This window comes from Myotis nattereri (assembly GCF_964212035.1).
Source record: "Myotis nattereri genome assembly, chromosome: 8".
NCBI classification, from domain to species: domain Eukaryota; kingdom Metazoa; phylum Chordata; class Mammalia; order Chiroptera; family Vespertilionidae; genus Myotis; species Myotis nattereri.
The window spans coordinates 12049181-12062902 of NC_138083.1; the positions used below are offsets into that span (position 1 = coordinate 12049181).

General features: G+C 56.2%; 1 protein-coding gene across 3 annotated transcripts in view; it reads right to left on the minus strand.

Moving 5' to 3' along the window:
* BCAS4 (breast carcinoma amplified sequence 4) overlaps nucleotides 1–13722 on the minus strand; it is a 52745-nt gene that overhangs the window by 21515 nt on the left and 17508 nt on the right. For 2 of the 3 annotated variants that reach the window (XM_081097528.1, XM_081097527.1), the window contains 2 exons: nucleotides 8880–8981; nucleotides 2229–2369 (listed from right to left, as the gene is read on the minus strand). In XM_081097528.1, coding sequence (XP_080953654.1) covers nucleotides 2229–2369; nucleotides 8880–8981 — 243 coding nt within the window. The remainder of the gene's footprint in view (nucleotides 1–2228; nucleotides 2370–8879; nucleotides 8982–13722) is intronic. The other variant, XM_081097529.1, reaches the window with a different exon arrangement.

Below are 13722 nucleotides of genomic sequence, written 5' to 3' on the forward strand. Positions count from 1 at the left end.
TTTCCTGGAACAAGTCACCGCAGGTAGGCCTGGGGCCCGAGTCTGGCAGAGATGAGAAGATGCAGGTCCCAGCACGCCCAGCCACACCCCGGTGGGGTCCTGCTGCAGGAGTGGGTGGGGAACCCCCCGTTTCTGGGCCTCACAGGCCTGAGTCCCAACCCCAGCACTGACCTCAGACACGTGTCTCTCGCTCTCCAGGCCTTGGTCTCTGCCTCTAAATGGGGACACTAGTGCCAACCACAGGGGACAATGTGCGGATTACAGAAAAGGCTGCAGGGGCACAGGGGCATGGGCCCAGCAGGCCATGGCAGCCAAGGCCTCTGACCTTCCTCGCCCGAGGTGCTTCTGGAGCCATTGCTGGGCAGAGCACTGTGTGACTAGGGTGATTTCATTGTCATTGGAAGGCAAAACGATTGCATTTGTCTGGAGATGGGGAAATCCCAAAGGGCTTCCCGGAAGAGGTGGCGTTAACTTGGGCTTTGAAGGATTAATAGGAGTTTCTAGACCATGAGATCTGTCTAGCTGTTACTGGCCTTGGACAAGTCATTCACCTGGAGGCAGGCACTGTGTGACCGACATCTCTGCTTTCTTGGGTGAGCAGCATATGCTTCAGGCAGGTGTAAGAAAAGATGGGGCAGTGGGATCCAGCAGGGACTAGAGAGTGAATGACTAGTCAGGCATCCTGAGATATGCTGCTTAGGTAACACTGCCGGGCCAAATGAAATGAGGGGCCAAATTTGGTCCATGGGCTACAAGACAATCCCCAAAACTTTCCAAACTTCCGTTTCCTCATCTATCAAAAGGGGGTAATATTAAAACCCAGAGCGCACAGTGATCAGAGATAACACAGCATGGAGACGGGGAGGGGGGGGGCAGCAGGAGGCACAGGGGAATGGAGGAACAGAGGGGGACCCACAGGCAGACCTCAAAGAACAGTGAGAGGCCCCACAGGGGCAGGGCAGGGCGGCTGGCTGGGTAGACACCTTCCTGAGAAGGGCAAGGCCCAGAGACATGTCAGCCAGGGCTCCATCCAGCCTTGTCACACCAGCCATGGGCCTTGGCAATTCCCTTCACTTCCCTGAGCCTCAGTCTCCCCGTCTATAAAATGGGGGTGATGCTAAAAGTATCTTCTTCCAAAGACTGGTGTGAGAATTAGATGCCATATGACACAGCAGGTAAAGCACTTAGAACAGCCCAGCCCGTGTGGCTCGGTGGCTGAGCGTCAACCCATGAACCAGGAGGTCAAGGGATTGATTCCCGGTCAGGGCACATGCCTGGGTTGTAGCCTTGGTCCCCAGTGGGGGGCATGCAGGAGGCAGCAGATCAATTATTCTCTCTCATCACTGATGTTTCTCTCTCTCTCTCTCTCCCTTCCTCTCTGAAATTATTTAAACAAATTTTTAAAAAAGCACTTAGAACAGACCTGACATAAGCCATTATTATGAGCAAATCCCGCCCAGGGCAGGGTTTCCCACACTCGCATTACTGACAGAGCTAGACAATCCCTGCTCTAGGGATTTGTAGGGTGTTTAACAGCACCCCTGGTCTCTAGCCATTAGATGCCAATAGAACCCTCATCTCCAGTTGACAACCCAAATGTCTCCGGGCTTGCCCAGTGTCCCCTGGGCTGGGAGTCAGCACGTGACAAGCTGAAAAGACAGGGAAGGTCTCAACGGCAGGAAGAGTCTGACGTCAGTTTTCCCATCAGTAAAAGGGACACGTGATCCTTACGGGCCATTGGGAGGATCCCAAGAAGCAGAGACGCCGGAAGGAGAGGCCTTTACAAGTCGCAAAGGCCGCACTCAGGCTGGGCACCCTCCTGGCCCCAGCCCCGCGGGTCTGCTGGAGGCCAGCCCGTGCCTGGGAAGGAGGACCCCACCTGAACGCTGGGCGTCTATGAGCATGTCCTCCGGTTGTGAGGATGGGAGAGGCGGGCAGGGTCTGTCTCTGCTCACTGTGTGATCCCAGATGGACCACCATGCTCAGCAAACAGCAGGCGCTCAATAAATGGTGGATGAGTAAGCAAGTGGTCACACGAAGCTCAAAACTCAGAGCAAGAAGAGGGACCTGTGGGAGGGACCCAGACACCAGCCACCTGGGCCAGCCCTTCCCGGGCCAGCCAGACACCGTTTCCTGTCTGCAGAAATGAGACGTGCCCTTTGACCTCCCGTTTCCTGAGCCCCTCCCCCTCCAGGGTCTGGGAGGAGGAGGGGTGGGGAGATACTCACGTTCCTGAAGGAGGGGAGCCCTCTGGAGCCCGGCCACCCCCACCTCCGCAGGGCCTGTGAGAAGGCTCCGTGGCGCCGCTCGGCCCGGAGCACATGGTCTTCCAGGAAGGAGACGTGGTGTCCCACCATCTTGACGAAGGCCTGGCGGGGGGGAGGGGAGAGCGGGGATGGCACCTCTGCCCCTGGCTGGGGCCGTCCTGGCTGCATCCCTCAGCCAGCGGAGGCCGACCCCCAGTCACTGCCACAGCGGCTCCTGGAGAGGTGGGGCCTGAGCTGGGAGGCCTCCTCCAGGGGCCCCGACAGTCACAGCAGCTGTCCCCACCCCCACCGGCTTGCCCAGGCCCCGCTGTGTCCTCCCCTATTCTCCCCATCGGGACCCTATCTTTAGCCTGTTTTACAGACAAGGGAAACCAAGGCTCAGAGAGGTTTTGTCTGAAAGAGCACGTGCTGGGTCAGTGCTGTCCACAGGCCACAACCAGAGCCTGGTCAGCTAGTGGGCTCCGCTGGGCAGTGAGGGCCTGAGGGATGCACCCGTGATGAGTGCGCGCCTGTGTGAGAGAACCAATGCATCCTCAGCAAAAGGGCACCCCATGAGCCCACGGTGTGCTGCTCCCCGGGGTTCTGGCAGGGGCAGAGCTGAAAGGCCGAGTGAGCCACATCAGGGGTGTGTGCGTGCGCGCGTGCGTGTGCGTGTTTGTGTGCGCGCGCGCGCGTGCGTGTGTGCTTGTGTGTGTGCGTGTGTGCGTGCGTGTGTGCGTGCGTGTGTGCGTGCGTGTGCGTGTGGTGGGGACAAGGGGCCACGGGCAGGAAGCTTCCCCTGACCAGGGCTCTGGCCCTCAAGCTTGGAGGCCTCGCGGGGCCAGCACATCTGGTTGTGAAATAGAAGAAAGTCCTGTAGTCCTTCCAGCCGATTCCAATTTCACGCTCCCTGCACTAATACCAGCCGGGTGGGGAGTGAGGCCACGCTGAGGAATGCGCGCTCACGAGGTCTGACCCGCTTCCCAAATGCCTGCCAGCGAGGGCAGCCCAGCCCAGCAGGGCCAGGGAGAGGCCAAACTGGGGCCACCCCAGCCTGCAGCCAACTGGGGCAGACACACATGCATCCACACAGACGGGGCTGGGGGACAGGAAGAGGGTGGCAGCCAATCCTAGCCACCCTGGTGGCTGGGTTATGGAGTCTGGGTGACTTCTATATATTTCTCTACACAATTAAAATGTGTTACTTTTATTATCAGGAGGGAGGGGGGAGGAGAAAGAGAAGGAGGGAAGGAAGGAAGGAAGGAGGGAGGGAGGAAGGGAAGGGAAGGGAAGGGAAGGGAAGGGAAGGGAAGGGAAGGGAAGGGAAGAAAGGGTGGGAGAGAGGGAGGGAGGGAGGGAGGGAGGGAGGGAGGAAGGGAGGAAGGAAGGAAGGAAGGAAGGAAGGAAGGAAGGAAGGAAGGAAGGGGAGAGAAAGCCCCAATGCTTTAAAATATACTTGAGTTCTAATGCATTTGAACACTCTGGCAAAGGCCCCAGCTTCAGAGCAGGTCCCTGCCCAGAAAGTGCCAACATCCAGCACTGAGGCGCCATCAGGAGCACAGCCTTTTGCAATACCAGCTCCGCCACCTCCTAGCTGTGTGGCCTTGGGCAAACCACTTCACCTCTCTGTGCCTCAGCTGCTCCCTCTATAAAATGGGACCAACAACAGCACCTTCCCCCTGGGGCTGCTGTGAGGTTAAAGCAAGTTCTTACAGGAAAAGCACTAGGAGTCCCTGGCTCATGGCAGGTGCTCAGTAAATGTTAGTTTTATTAAAACTGAGAAAGGGCCCAGTTCCCAAGCTCCGTCCACCCAGTGGTCACACTGATCTGAGAGCAGGGCGGTCTTGGGCTCCTGGAAGGCCTAGGGCCCGTGGCCGTGGCCGTGGCCGGCTGGCTGAGTGGCCAGCATCCTTCCACTCTCCCCGCCTGTGGCAGTGACCACCCGACAGCATGTCCTCACGAAGCCCCTGAATGCGCCAGGTGCTGGCCCACTGACGACTCTGCGAGGGACAAACTGCACAGCCCCAACTCGCAGGGACAAAAGAGGAAAGAGTTACCCAAAGGGCAGACTGAGGCAGGCAGTCAGGCTGTGGAATCCACCTGCCCCGGTACAATGTCAGGTTCTCACAGGGGCCTAAGTTGTACCGTTCTGATGTCACACACCACATCATGGGAAATGCATATTCTCCCATTGGCCTCGAAATCCATGACCCTTTCTGACTAGCTTAGTTCTTCCTCCTTTTGATAGGGACCCACTGACAGAGCAATATCTCTCTCCTCTAGGGAAAGCAACAGCCCAGGAAGGTGGGGGTGATACAAGGCAAATGCCATCAGCCTCAGTGGTGGGAAGGCTCTAGGGCAGAGTGGGGACTGCGGCAAGCCTGGAGGATCCTATCCCCTGAAGGGGACAGTTGCTCTTCAGCACCAGCTGTTGGGGAATAACAGCGGAGGGGGCCTTGAGGTTGGCGGCTCAATACAGTCCTGAATCCCACTGGCCTCTGAGTTTCCAACCTCTACCTAAAACTTATAGCAAATGCTGGTGGGAGTGCAAAATGCTGTGGTCACTTTGGAAAATAGTTTGGCAGATCCTAAAATGAGTTACTGTATGATCCAGCAATTCTACTCCTAGGTATTTACCCAGGAGAAATGAAAACATATCCACATAAAATTTAGACAGCATCCTATATAATAAAAGGGTAATATGCAAATCAACCGAATGGCGGAACAACCAGTCACTATGACGCGCACTGACCACCAGGGGGCAAACGCTCAATGCAGGAGCTGCCCCCTGGTGGTCAGTGCATGCTCACAGGGGGAGCGCCGCTCAGCCACGAGCCGGGCTGACCGCTGGGAAGCACAGTGGCAGTGGTGGGAGCCTCTCTTGACTCTGTGGTAGCGCTAAGGATGTCTGATTACGGCTTAGGCTCACTCCCCACAAGAAGTGAGCCTAAGCTGTCAGTCTAACATCCCCTGAGGGCTCCCAGACTGCGACAGGGCACAGGCCAGGCTGAGGGACACTGCCCCCCGCCTCCGAGTGTACGAATGTTGTGCACCGGGCCTCTAGTTATTCATAATCGCCCAAAGGTGGAAACAAACCAAGCACCCATCAACTGATGAAAGATAAGCAAACTGTGGTATATCCATATGATGGAATATTATTCAGCCATAAAAGGGCTGAAGTTCTGACACATATTACAACATGAATGAACCTTGAAAACATGCTATGTGAAAGGAGCCAGACACTCTAGGCCACATGTTGGTTGTATGATTCCATTACTATGAAACGTCAGAACAGGCCAATCCATAGATTCAGGAAGCAGATGAGCGGCTGCCAGGGGTGGGGGAATGACTGCTAATGGATATGGAGTTTCCTTTAGGGATGATAAAATGTTCTGGAATTAGATAGTGGTGATAATAATTGTACAACCTTGTAAATATACTAAGAACCTCTGAATGGAATGCTTTAAAAAATTATTTTGGACTTTGTCAGAGAGAAAACAAAGTATAGTAACTATAATCCCTCTGATGAGTCCTAGCACCCCCAAAACAGGGTCAGAAAGCCATGACTGGGCCCTACCTGGCCAGCAGGCCCGCCACCCCAGCCTCACCCTTGATCTTGAACACTACACCTACCCACAACTGCCCCAAAGGCCGTTCTCCTCCCAGCCTCCGCGTTCCCTTCCCGGCTCACTGCTCCACCTCTCAGGCCTCAGCGTGGAGGTCACAGCCCTGGGCAGCTGCCTCCTCTAGGTCTGGCAGGCACCCCCCCCCCACTTCCTCACCCAGCACCCCACAGCCACTAGCAGGGGACCGGGAGCCTCGCCCCAGCCACGTTCCCAGCACCCACCTCCGCGTAGCCCACAGTCAGCGTCCTACAGATCTTCGTCGAGTAAAGATCGACACGCTTTGGGTCTAAGAACCTCACTGCTGTTGCCCACTTCACAGGGAACTTGCTGGGGCGCACACGGGAAGAGGCAGCCTCGGGACTGAGCTCGGGCAGCAGGACTCCCACCAGGAGCCATTCGCAACATCTGTTGTTTGTCATAATGAAGCTGGGAGGCAGGGGCCGGGGAAGAGGCTGCTGGCGTCTTGGAGGTGGAGGCCGAGGCTGCTGCTGAGCCCTGCGATGCCCACAGGATGGCCCTCCCCACAGCATTTCAGGCCCCGAGTACCAATGGCACTGAGGCTGTGCTGTCTAGAGCTGCCACTCCTAACCACTAGGCAATCCTGTCTTTTCAGTGGCTTCCTGTTCCTCAGGATAAAGGCCAGATCCTGACCTTGGATTGCAAGGCCCAGACAACGCGGCTCCTGCTGCCCAATTTCCCCAGCCCTGCTCTGGCCACGGCCGGGGACCAGGACAGCCTGACCCTTCTGGTGCCTTCTCCCTCCTGCCTCGGAGCTTCTGTCTCGGCTGTGCCCCTGCCCACACCTCCCCCACCACTGCTCCCTCCACTCACCCTCCAGGGGCCTATGGGTTCCTCCCCTCGGTCACCTTCCCTCCCAGCACCTGCCTCGCTCTCAGTCACCCCGGCTGATGGTGGCCGGGAGAATAATGGCCCCGAAGATGTCCACGTTCTCATCCCTGGAACCTGGGCATCTGTTTCCTTACTCGGCGAAAGGACCTTTGCAGATGTGACTAAGGACCTTGAAAGGCGGCACTGGCTCTGGCTTATCCAGGAGGCCCCATGTAAGCACAGGGTCCTCAGGAGAGGGGCGAGGAGGGTCCGAGTAGGAGAGAGACGGGAGATGCTAGGCTGCGGGCTCTCAAGATGGAGGAAGGAGTCATGAGCTGAGAAGTGCAGGCGGCTTCCAGAAGCTGGAAAAGGCAAAGGGGTGGTTCTCCCCCCAGAGCCTCCCGAAGGAACCCGCTGACACCCCAACTTCAGCCTGCGGGACAGTTTGGACTTCTGCCCTAGGAGCGATAGGATAGTAAATCCATGCTTTAAGCCACTAATGTGAGGTCATTTGTGATGGTGGCAATAGGAAACTGCTAAGGTCATGCTTGGGCGTCAAGTCCCTCCTGCTAGAATATGGCTGTGGACCGTATCTATCTTTCTCACTACGAGTGGCGCATAGTAGGCCCACAATAGATGTTAGTGAACCGTATGCTAAGGAAAGCATCGGGCTGGAGAGCTGGGCCGACCCAAGCAAGGCAAGAACCAGGGCTGCAAATCTTCATGTTTCCTTTTTCCTCTTCCCAACGTGTGGAATAAAATTCAAATGAATCAGCTATTTCAAGGGCAACGTTTTAATTATATTCCTGCCTCATTCTCCACTGACAAGAATGTTAATTCTCTGCTCACTCAGTGCTGCCTGCCAGGCTCCCTTCCTCTGCAGCTCCAAGGGGGCCCGTCCCTCTGTCCAGGTGACCACTATGACACTGCAAGCTCCTCCCAGCCTCCGGCCTCCCAGTCCTTCTCTGTGCAAGGAGCCAAGGTCCCAAGCTGAGGACTGCAGTTCAATTAAGAGCTTAGGCCCCAGTGGACAGAAGTTGAGTCCCAGCTTCATGGAATTAGCTGCGTGACCCTGGGTAAGTGGTGTACGTCTCAGAGCTTAGGCTCCTCCTCTGGGAGATGGGACAGGAGGGTACCGACTCTGCAGCACAGCAAGGAGGACAATGAGATGCTGTGCAGCTCAGCCCACACAGTAACAGATGGGGGAGAGAAGGCAGCAATGAGGCAATAGGGCATGGTGGGGACTGTGGTGAAATAGCAAACACATGCCTCAGCTGAAGGGCAGCTGCCACCAGCTCTACAATTCAGCCCAGGGCTTGGAAATGTCCCATTTCTCAAATTGGGGTCACATGTGAGTTTCAGTAAAAATTAACTGAATTGGATACTTAGATGGGTGGATTTTATATATTTACTAGAGGCCTGGTGCACGAAATTCATTCACAGGGGGTGGGGGTGGGGGGTCCCTCAGCCCGGCCTGCACCCTCTCCAATCCGGGATGCCTCGGGGGATGTCTGACTGCCTCTCGCAATCCAGGATCGCTGGCTTCTAACCTCTTGCTTGCCTGCCTGCCTGCCTGATTGCCCCTAACCCCTCTGCCTGCCTGCCTGATTGCCCCTAACTACCTCTGCCTGCCTGATCGCCCCTAACTACCTCTGGCTGCCTGATTGCCCCTAACCCCTCTGCCTGCCTGCCTGATCACCCCTAACTGCCTCTGCCTCGGCCCTGCACCCGGGACCCGGGCTTCCCTCCCTCTGGCTGGTCGCAGGCGCCCAGGACCAGGGGTGGGTGGCTTCTCCTGGGCCCAGCTTTGTCAGGAGGACGTCCGGAAGATGTCCAGTCCAATTAGCATATTACCCTTTTATTAGTATAGATACCTTGAACAATAAATAGATGAAAGTATTTAAAGAAATGTGGGCCCAGGGTTACCAAAGCTGCTGAATTTCCAAAAGCAACGTAACATTCAGATTTTATATGAAGTACCCAATTTTTTAAATAGGATACTTATATAAATTCACATTTGTCATATTTTTTAAACGTCACGTGAGTGTAGGCCCCAACCCCCTGCACTAGGTCTGGTGCCTGACAGTCTCAGGGTCAGATCAGTATCTTGGAAGACAAGACGAAAGAGCCAGAACACGTCCACGGATCTCACAAAGAAAGCTCGTTTTCCTGGACGCACCTCCAGCCGGTCCACTCTGGTGTAGATGCCACGCATTTCCACCACCTTGGCCTTAAGGAGAGGGATGTTTTCCTCCAAGATCTGCGAAGTGTCGCTCCTGATCTGCAAGGAACAAAACAGCTCCTGAGGCCCTCTGTCCCATCACCACGGCCTCCCGCCTGCCTCTGGGATCGGCCGGGGACAGCGGAGGCCTCGCTGATGGCCGAGACTCTGAGTGGCATCCTGCCCCAGGGCAGGCCCAGGATCCACCAGAGCCCAGCTGGGGACCCACACCACTGCTTCTCGGACCCAGGCCTGCCCAGGTGTTATTTACTAAACTGAAAATTAATTGTCGCGCCCCCACCCCCACCCCAAATAACCACCACCACCAATCCCAAACAAAATATCTTCGTTTCCTTTTTAATTTAATCAATTTATTGAATGACTAGAGGCCCGGTGCATGAAATTTGTGCAAAGGGGGGTGTGTCCCTCAAACTGGCCTGAACCCTCTCCAATCTGGGACCCCTCGGGGGATGTCCAACTGCTGGTTTAGGCCCAATCCTGCAGAGGGACATCCCTCTCACAATCTGGGACTGCTGGCTCCTAACCGCTCGCCTGCCTGCCTGATCGCCCCTAACCATTCCCATGCCGGCCTGATCACTCCCAACTGCCCTCCCCTGCGTCCTGATCGCCCCCTAACTGCTCTCCCCTGCGGCCTGATCGCCCCCTAACTGCTCTCCCCTGCCAGCCTGATTACCTCCTAACTGCTTGCTCCCCATGCAGGCCTGATCTCGCCCCTAACTGCTTGTTCCCCTGCACCGGTCTGACCTTGCCCCAACTGCTTGCTCCCCGTCACTGGCCTGATCTCACCCTTAACTACTTGCTCCCCTGCCGGCCTGACTGCCCCTAACCGCCTCTGCCTCAGCCCCCATGGCTTTGTCTGAAGGAAGTCAGGCGTCTGGAAGATGTCCGGTTGACCCGGTCTAATTAGCATATTGCCCTTTTATTAGTATAGATTGATTTGAGAGAGAGAGAGAGAGACATCGATTTGTTGTTCCACTTATTTATGCACTCGTTGGTTGCTTCTTGTATGTGCCCTGATTGCAGATTGAACCCGCAACATTGAGCTCTAACCATCTGAGTTACCTGGCCAGGTCCTCATTTTCTAAAGCACTAAAGGAGCAAAGGGAAAGAATCCAAATGTCTTCACTGAATCTGAGGTGAGGCAAGCTTTCACTGCCCTGGAATTAATACTACTAATGAGTTAATCATTAACATTAACCATGTTAATGCAAAACACAACTTATCAGGGTGCCCCCTACATGCAGACACTGTGCTGGGCATTTCCCATGCGGCTCATTAATGTCCAACTTCTTCGGTTTGGAAGGACCCCCAAAGTGCCTACATTGTATGCAGCCACCACCGTCCCTGCATCACTGAAATTGGACACTTCAGCCTCCGTTTTTCTTCAGGGACCAACGAACGAAGCCCAGCCCTTCGTGTGAGAGAGAAATGCCAGGTCCGTGGTATCACATCCTCGCCGCGCAGAGGGGCAGTTCCACCCCGCTCTCAGGTTCCAGGGGGCATCCGAGTCCCCTGCGGGAAGCCAGCCAAATGCGGGTCCCCAGGCCCCTGAGTCTGGACTGGTTTGTCCGGGGCTGGCTGGCCATCTGTTCTCAGCCCGGCTCCCAGGCTCCGCGGGAGTGGGGTCCGGGGACAGTCCGAGAAACAGCAGGAGCTGGGCTTGGGACCCAGAGCGGAGTCTGAACCAGCTCCACCCACCAAGAGCTGTGGGACCCCGGGCGGCCACGGCCTCTCAGCCCTCCTGTGCTTAGCCGGCAGCGACCCTGGCCCGGCTTCCTCGGCATGCTGTGAGGACAGAGTGTGTGGCAAGGCGGGTGCAGGCCGCTGTCTACAGGTCTTCAGTGGCCGCCTCCTGCTACTCAGGCCTGGGTGAGCCCTCCCCTTGTCCTGGGCCGGGCCGAGAGACGCACGGCTCCGGAAAGGAGCTGGCCAAGGCGAGAGATGCCACTTGGAGCCGCCTTCACAGAAGACTGTCCCTCCTCCTTGCCGGCGGTCTCTCTGCTGCCGGCTTGTCCCGCGTGCTCCCCCCACCCCCTCCCTTCTCACTTGCCCTCTCGGCTGCTCGCTCTGAGGAAGCAAGCTGCCGCGCTGCAGAGGCCCACGTGGCCAGGGACTGAGGGCCTCCGCCAACCGCCAGTGAGGAGCCGGCCCTGCCCAGAACCACGGGCTCTGCCTGGACGCAGCCCTGCCCCACTTGAGCCCGGAGGCGACCGTGGCCCCGGCCCAGGCCGTGACTGCAGCCTGAGGCGGAGCCGCAGGGCCGGGCGGGCTGCACCCAGACCCCGGCCCCGCACACGCGGCCAAGTGAGAAAGAATCGCTGCGGACACTAAGTTTGGGATCACCGTTAGGCAGCAATAGAGAGGAACACACGGTGACAACTCCAGACAAAATTTTAATTTTAAGCCTGTTTTTAAAAACTGTACCTGTGTCTCCTCTTTCTGCCTAAGTACCTGAGGCCTCTGTGGTTCTCCTGAAGGTCTGTTGCCGCCACCTCAGGATGCCCGGGTCCCCGGAAGCCATCCATGGCCCGGCATGCCCAAACCCCACTCCTGTCCCGGGCCCCTCCTCTGGGCACAGCCCTGCCTTCCCCCTGGCGCCAAGCCCACCGTCCAGGGGTAAGTCCCCCCGCAGCTCTGACCCCATGAGGCTGAGGAGCGTCCTGAGAGGGAGGGTCTGGCGCAGGCTGCGGCCTCAGTTTCCTCACCTGTAAAACGGGGAGGTTACGGGCGCTTCTCTTGAAAGAATGTTCTGGGCATTAAACGAGATCTCCCGTGTCTAAATGTGGCACCTGACTCGGCTCACAAAGTGTTTCAGTTGTTAAATTTGACTTAATTTCCAACTTTAAATTCAAATGGGCTCCAGGAAACGGCCGATCCCAGGGCTGGGGCGGGAAAGCTAAGAGCCTGGAGCGCCCGGGGGCCAGGAAGGAGGGGAGTGTTTAGAACTGAGATGGCAACGTGTCCAAGGGGCCCGGAGCCAACCCGACAGAGCTCCGTCGCTGAGGCTGGAGCCACCCGCCGACACGGTAAACAGCGTGACACGGGACTAGAACCCGACGAGTCCGATGAACGCACAGGAGTCTGACGGGAGCGGACGATGCGCGGGAACACGGGCATGTCCCGGCGGAGAAACCTGACCGGCTAACCCCCGTGACGTCCTGTGGGAGCCGCGTGCCTGTGACGATGTGACGGGAAGCGCCTCACCTCTGCGGCGTTCTCTCCAGAACCCCCGTCTGACCACAGGAGAAGCATCAAACCCAAACGGAGGGGCCATCTACAACAACATGTCAAAGTCGTGGCCCACGACGAATATTTTTGCGGCCCAGCCAATATAACAGTATGTAAGAAAGGTTTTAATAAAAATTGTATAACTTAATTTTTACAATATCCTGTTATACATAATGATTAATAACAAACTACAATGTTCACTAATGACTGATGACTAGAATCGTGTTGCATTCATTTCCCGTTCGCGCCTTACACGCAGGCGCACCATTTCTCTCCACTAATACCAGCAGCGAACACTTTAGCAGCCGATGGCCACGTCAGTAGTCTTGGACTGACTTGTTTGGTGTGTGCACAGGAAATTTTTTGCTTTCGGAGAACAAGAAAAATAATTTTATTTGCATTACGCTTATTAATTTGTGCAGTTATTCAGTGTCTGGTAAGTTAAAGTTCGAGAAGAAATATTAATTTTTATTCAAATGTTCTATTAAATTATGTTAACGATTACTCATTTATTTCAGCCCTTTGTATTCAGCACGTCTCTACGGAAATAAACCTACGTCTCTATGAAAATGGAAGCTTTTGTTTTTTTGCGGCCCACATAAACTTAAACCTTGTTTATTTGGCCCGTCTTAGCCTTTGAGTTTGACCGGCTTGGTCTACACAATGCCCGATAAGTACTCCTCGAAATGCAAAGTCACGGAAAGCAAGGAGAGAAACTCGGAGACTGCAGAGGCTAAGGAGACGGGCAGTGTGGTCTCCTCACCGGGCCTGGCGCGGGAGTGAGGCCCGAGTGGGAACGGGAAACAGAAGTCACGCGTGAGTGGCGTGAGCAGCCCCGGCAGGGTAGGTGTTTACCGTTTCAGCGGAAGGGCGTGGCGCTGTCGGTGTTAACAGAGCAGGCACTGGGTGAGGGGATATGGGGGCTCTCGGCACCACCTCTGCAGCTTTTCCGTAAATCCAACACTATTCCACAGCAAAGCACACACATGCGACTTTAAAAAACACTGCAGCGGTGAAGTCTGGATGTACAGCTTCTCTGAAGAGTCAGCAGCTTCGGCAACATGGGCCTGCGTCTCCCCAGGCACCGAAGCTGCTCCCTCCAGATGGGGCAGCTCAGCCACCACCCCTCCCTCACGCCTCCCCATGTCCATGTGCCCCCGGCTCCCGCAGCACCTGCCTCTGCCACGCGATGGGCAAAGTCCTCGCTGTCCCCCTTCTCCCCAAGGCCACGTTCTAGAGGGAAGCCCATCTCTCAGCACGGCCACCCTCAGGAGCGATCGCCACGACGCAATCCAGAGCAGGTAACTCGTGGCGAGGACAGAACACGGTGGATCAAATGCAATCTTTTCTTTCTATTAATTGGTAAGAAAACATATGGGGGGGGGGGGGGAGAATCGGGAGGACTTGGTCTCAGCAACCCAGAGGAGAGAAGCGAACGCCGCAGAGAGGAGATTCACGGAGCACCCCCTGCCTCCTCTGAATCCGAAGGAACCAGAGGAACGAGGTCTGTGGGCTGAGCCAGGGCCCCTCTCTGAGGCTGCTCCTCCGCCAG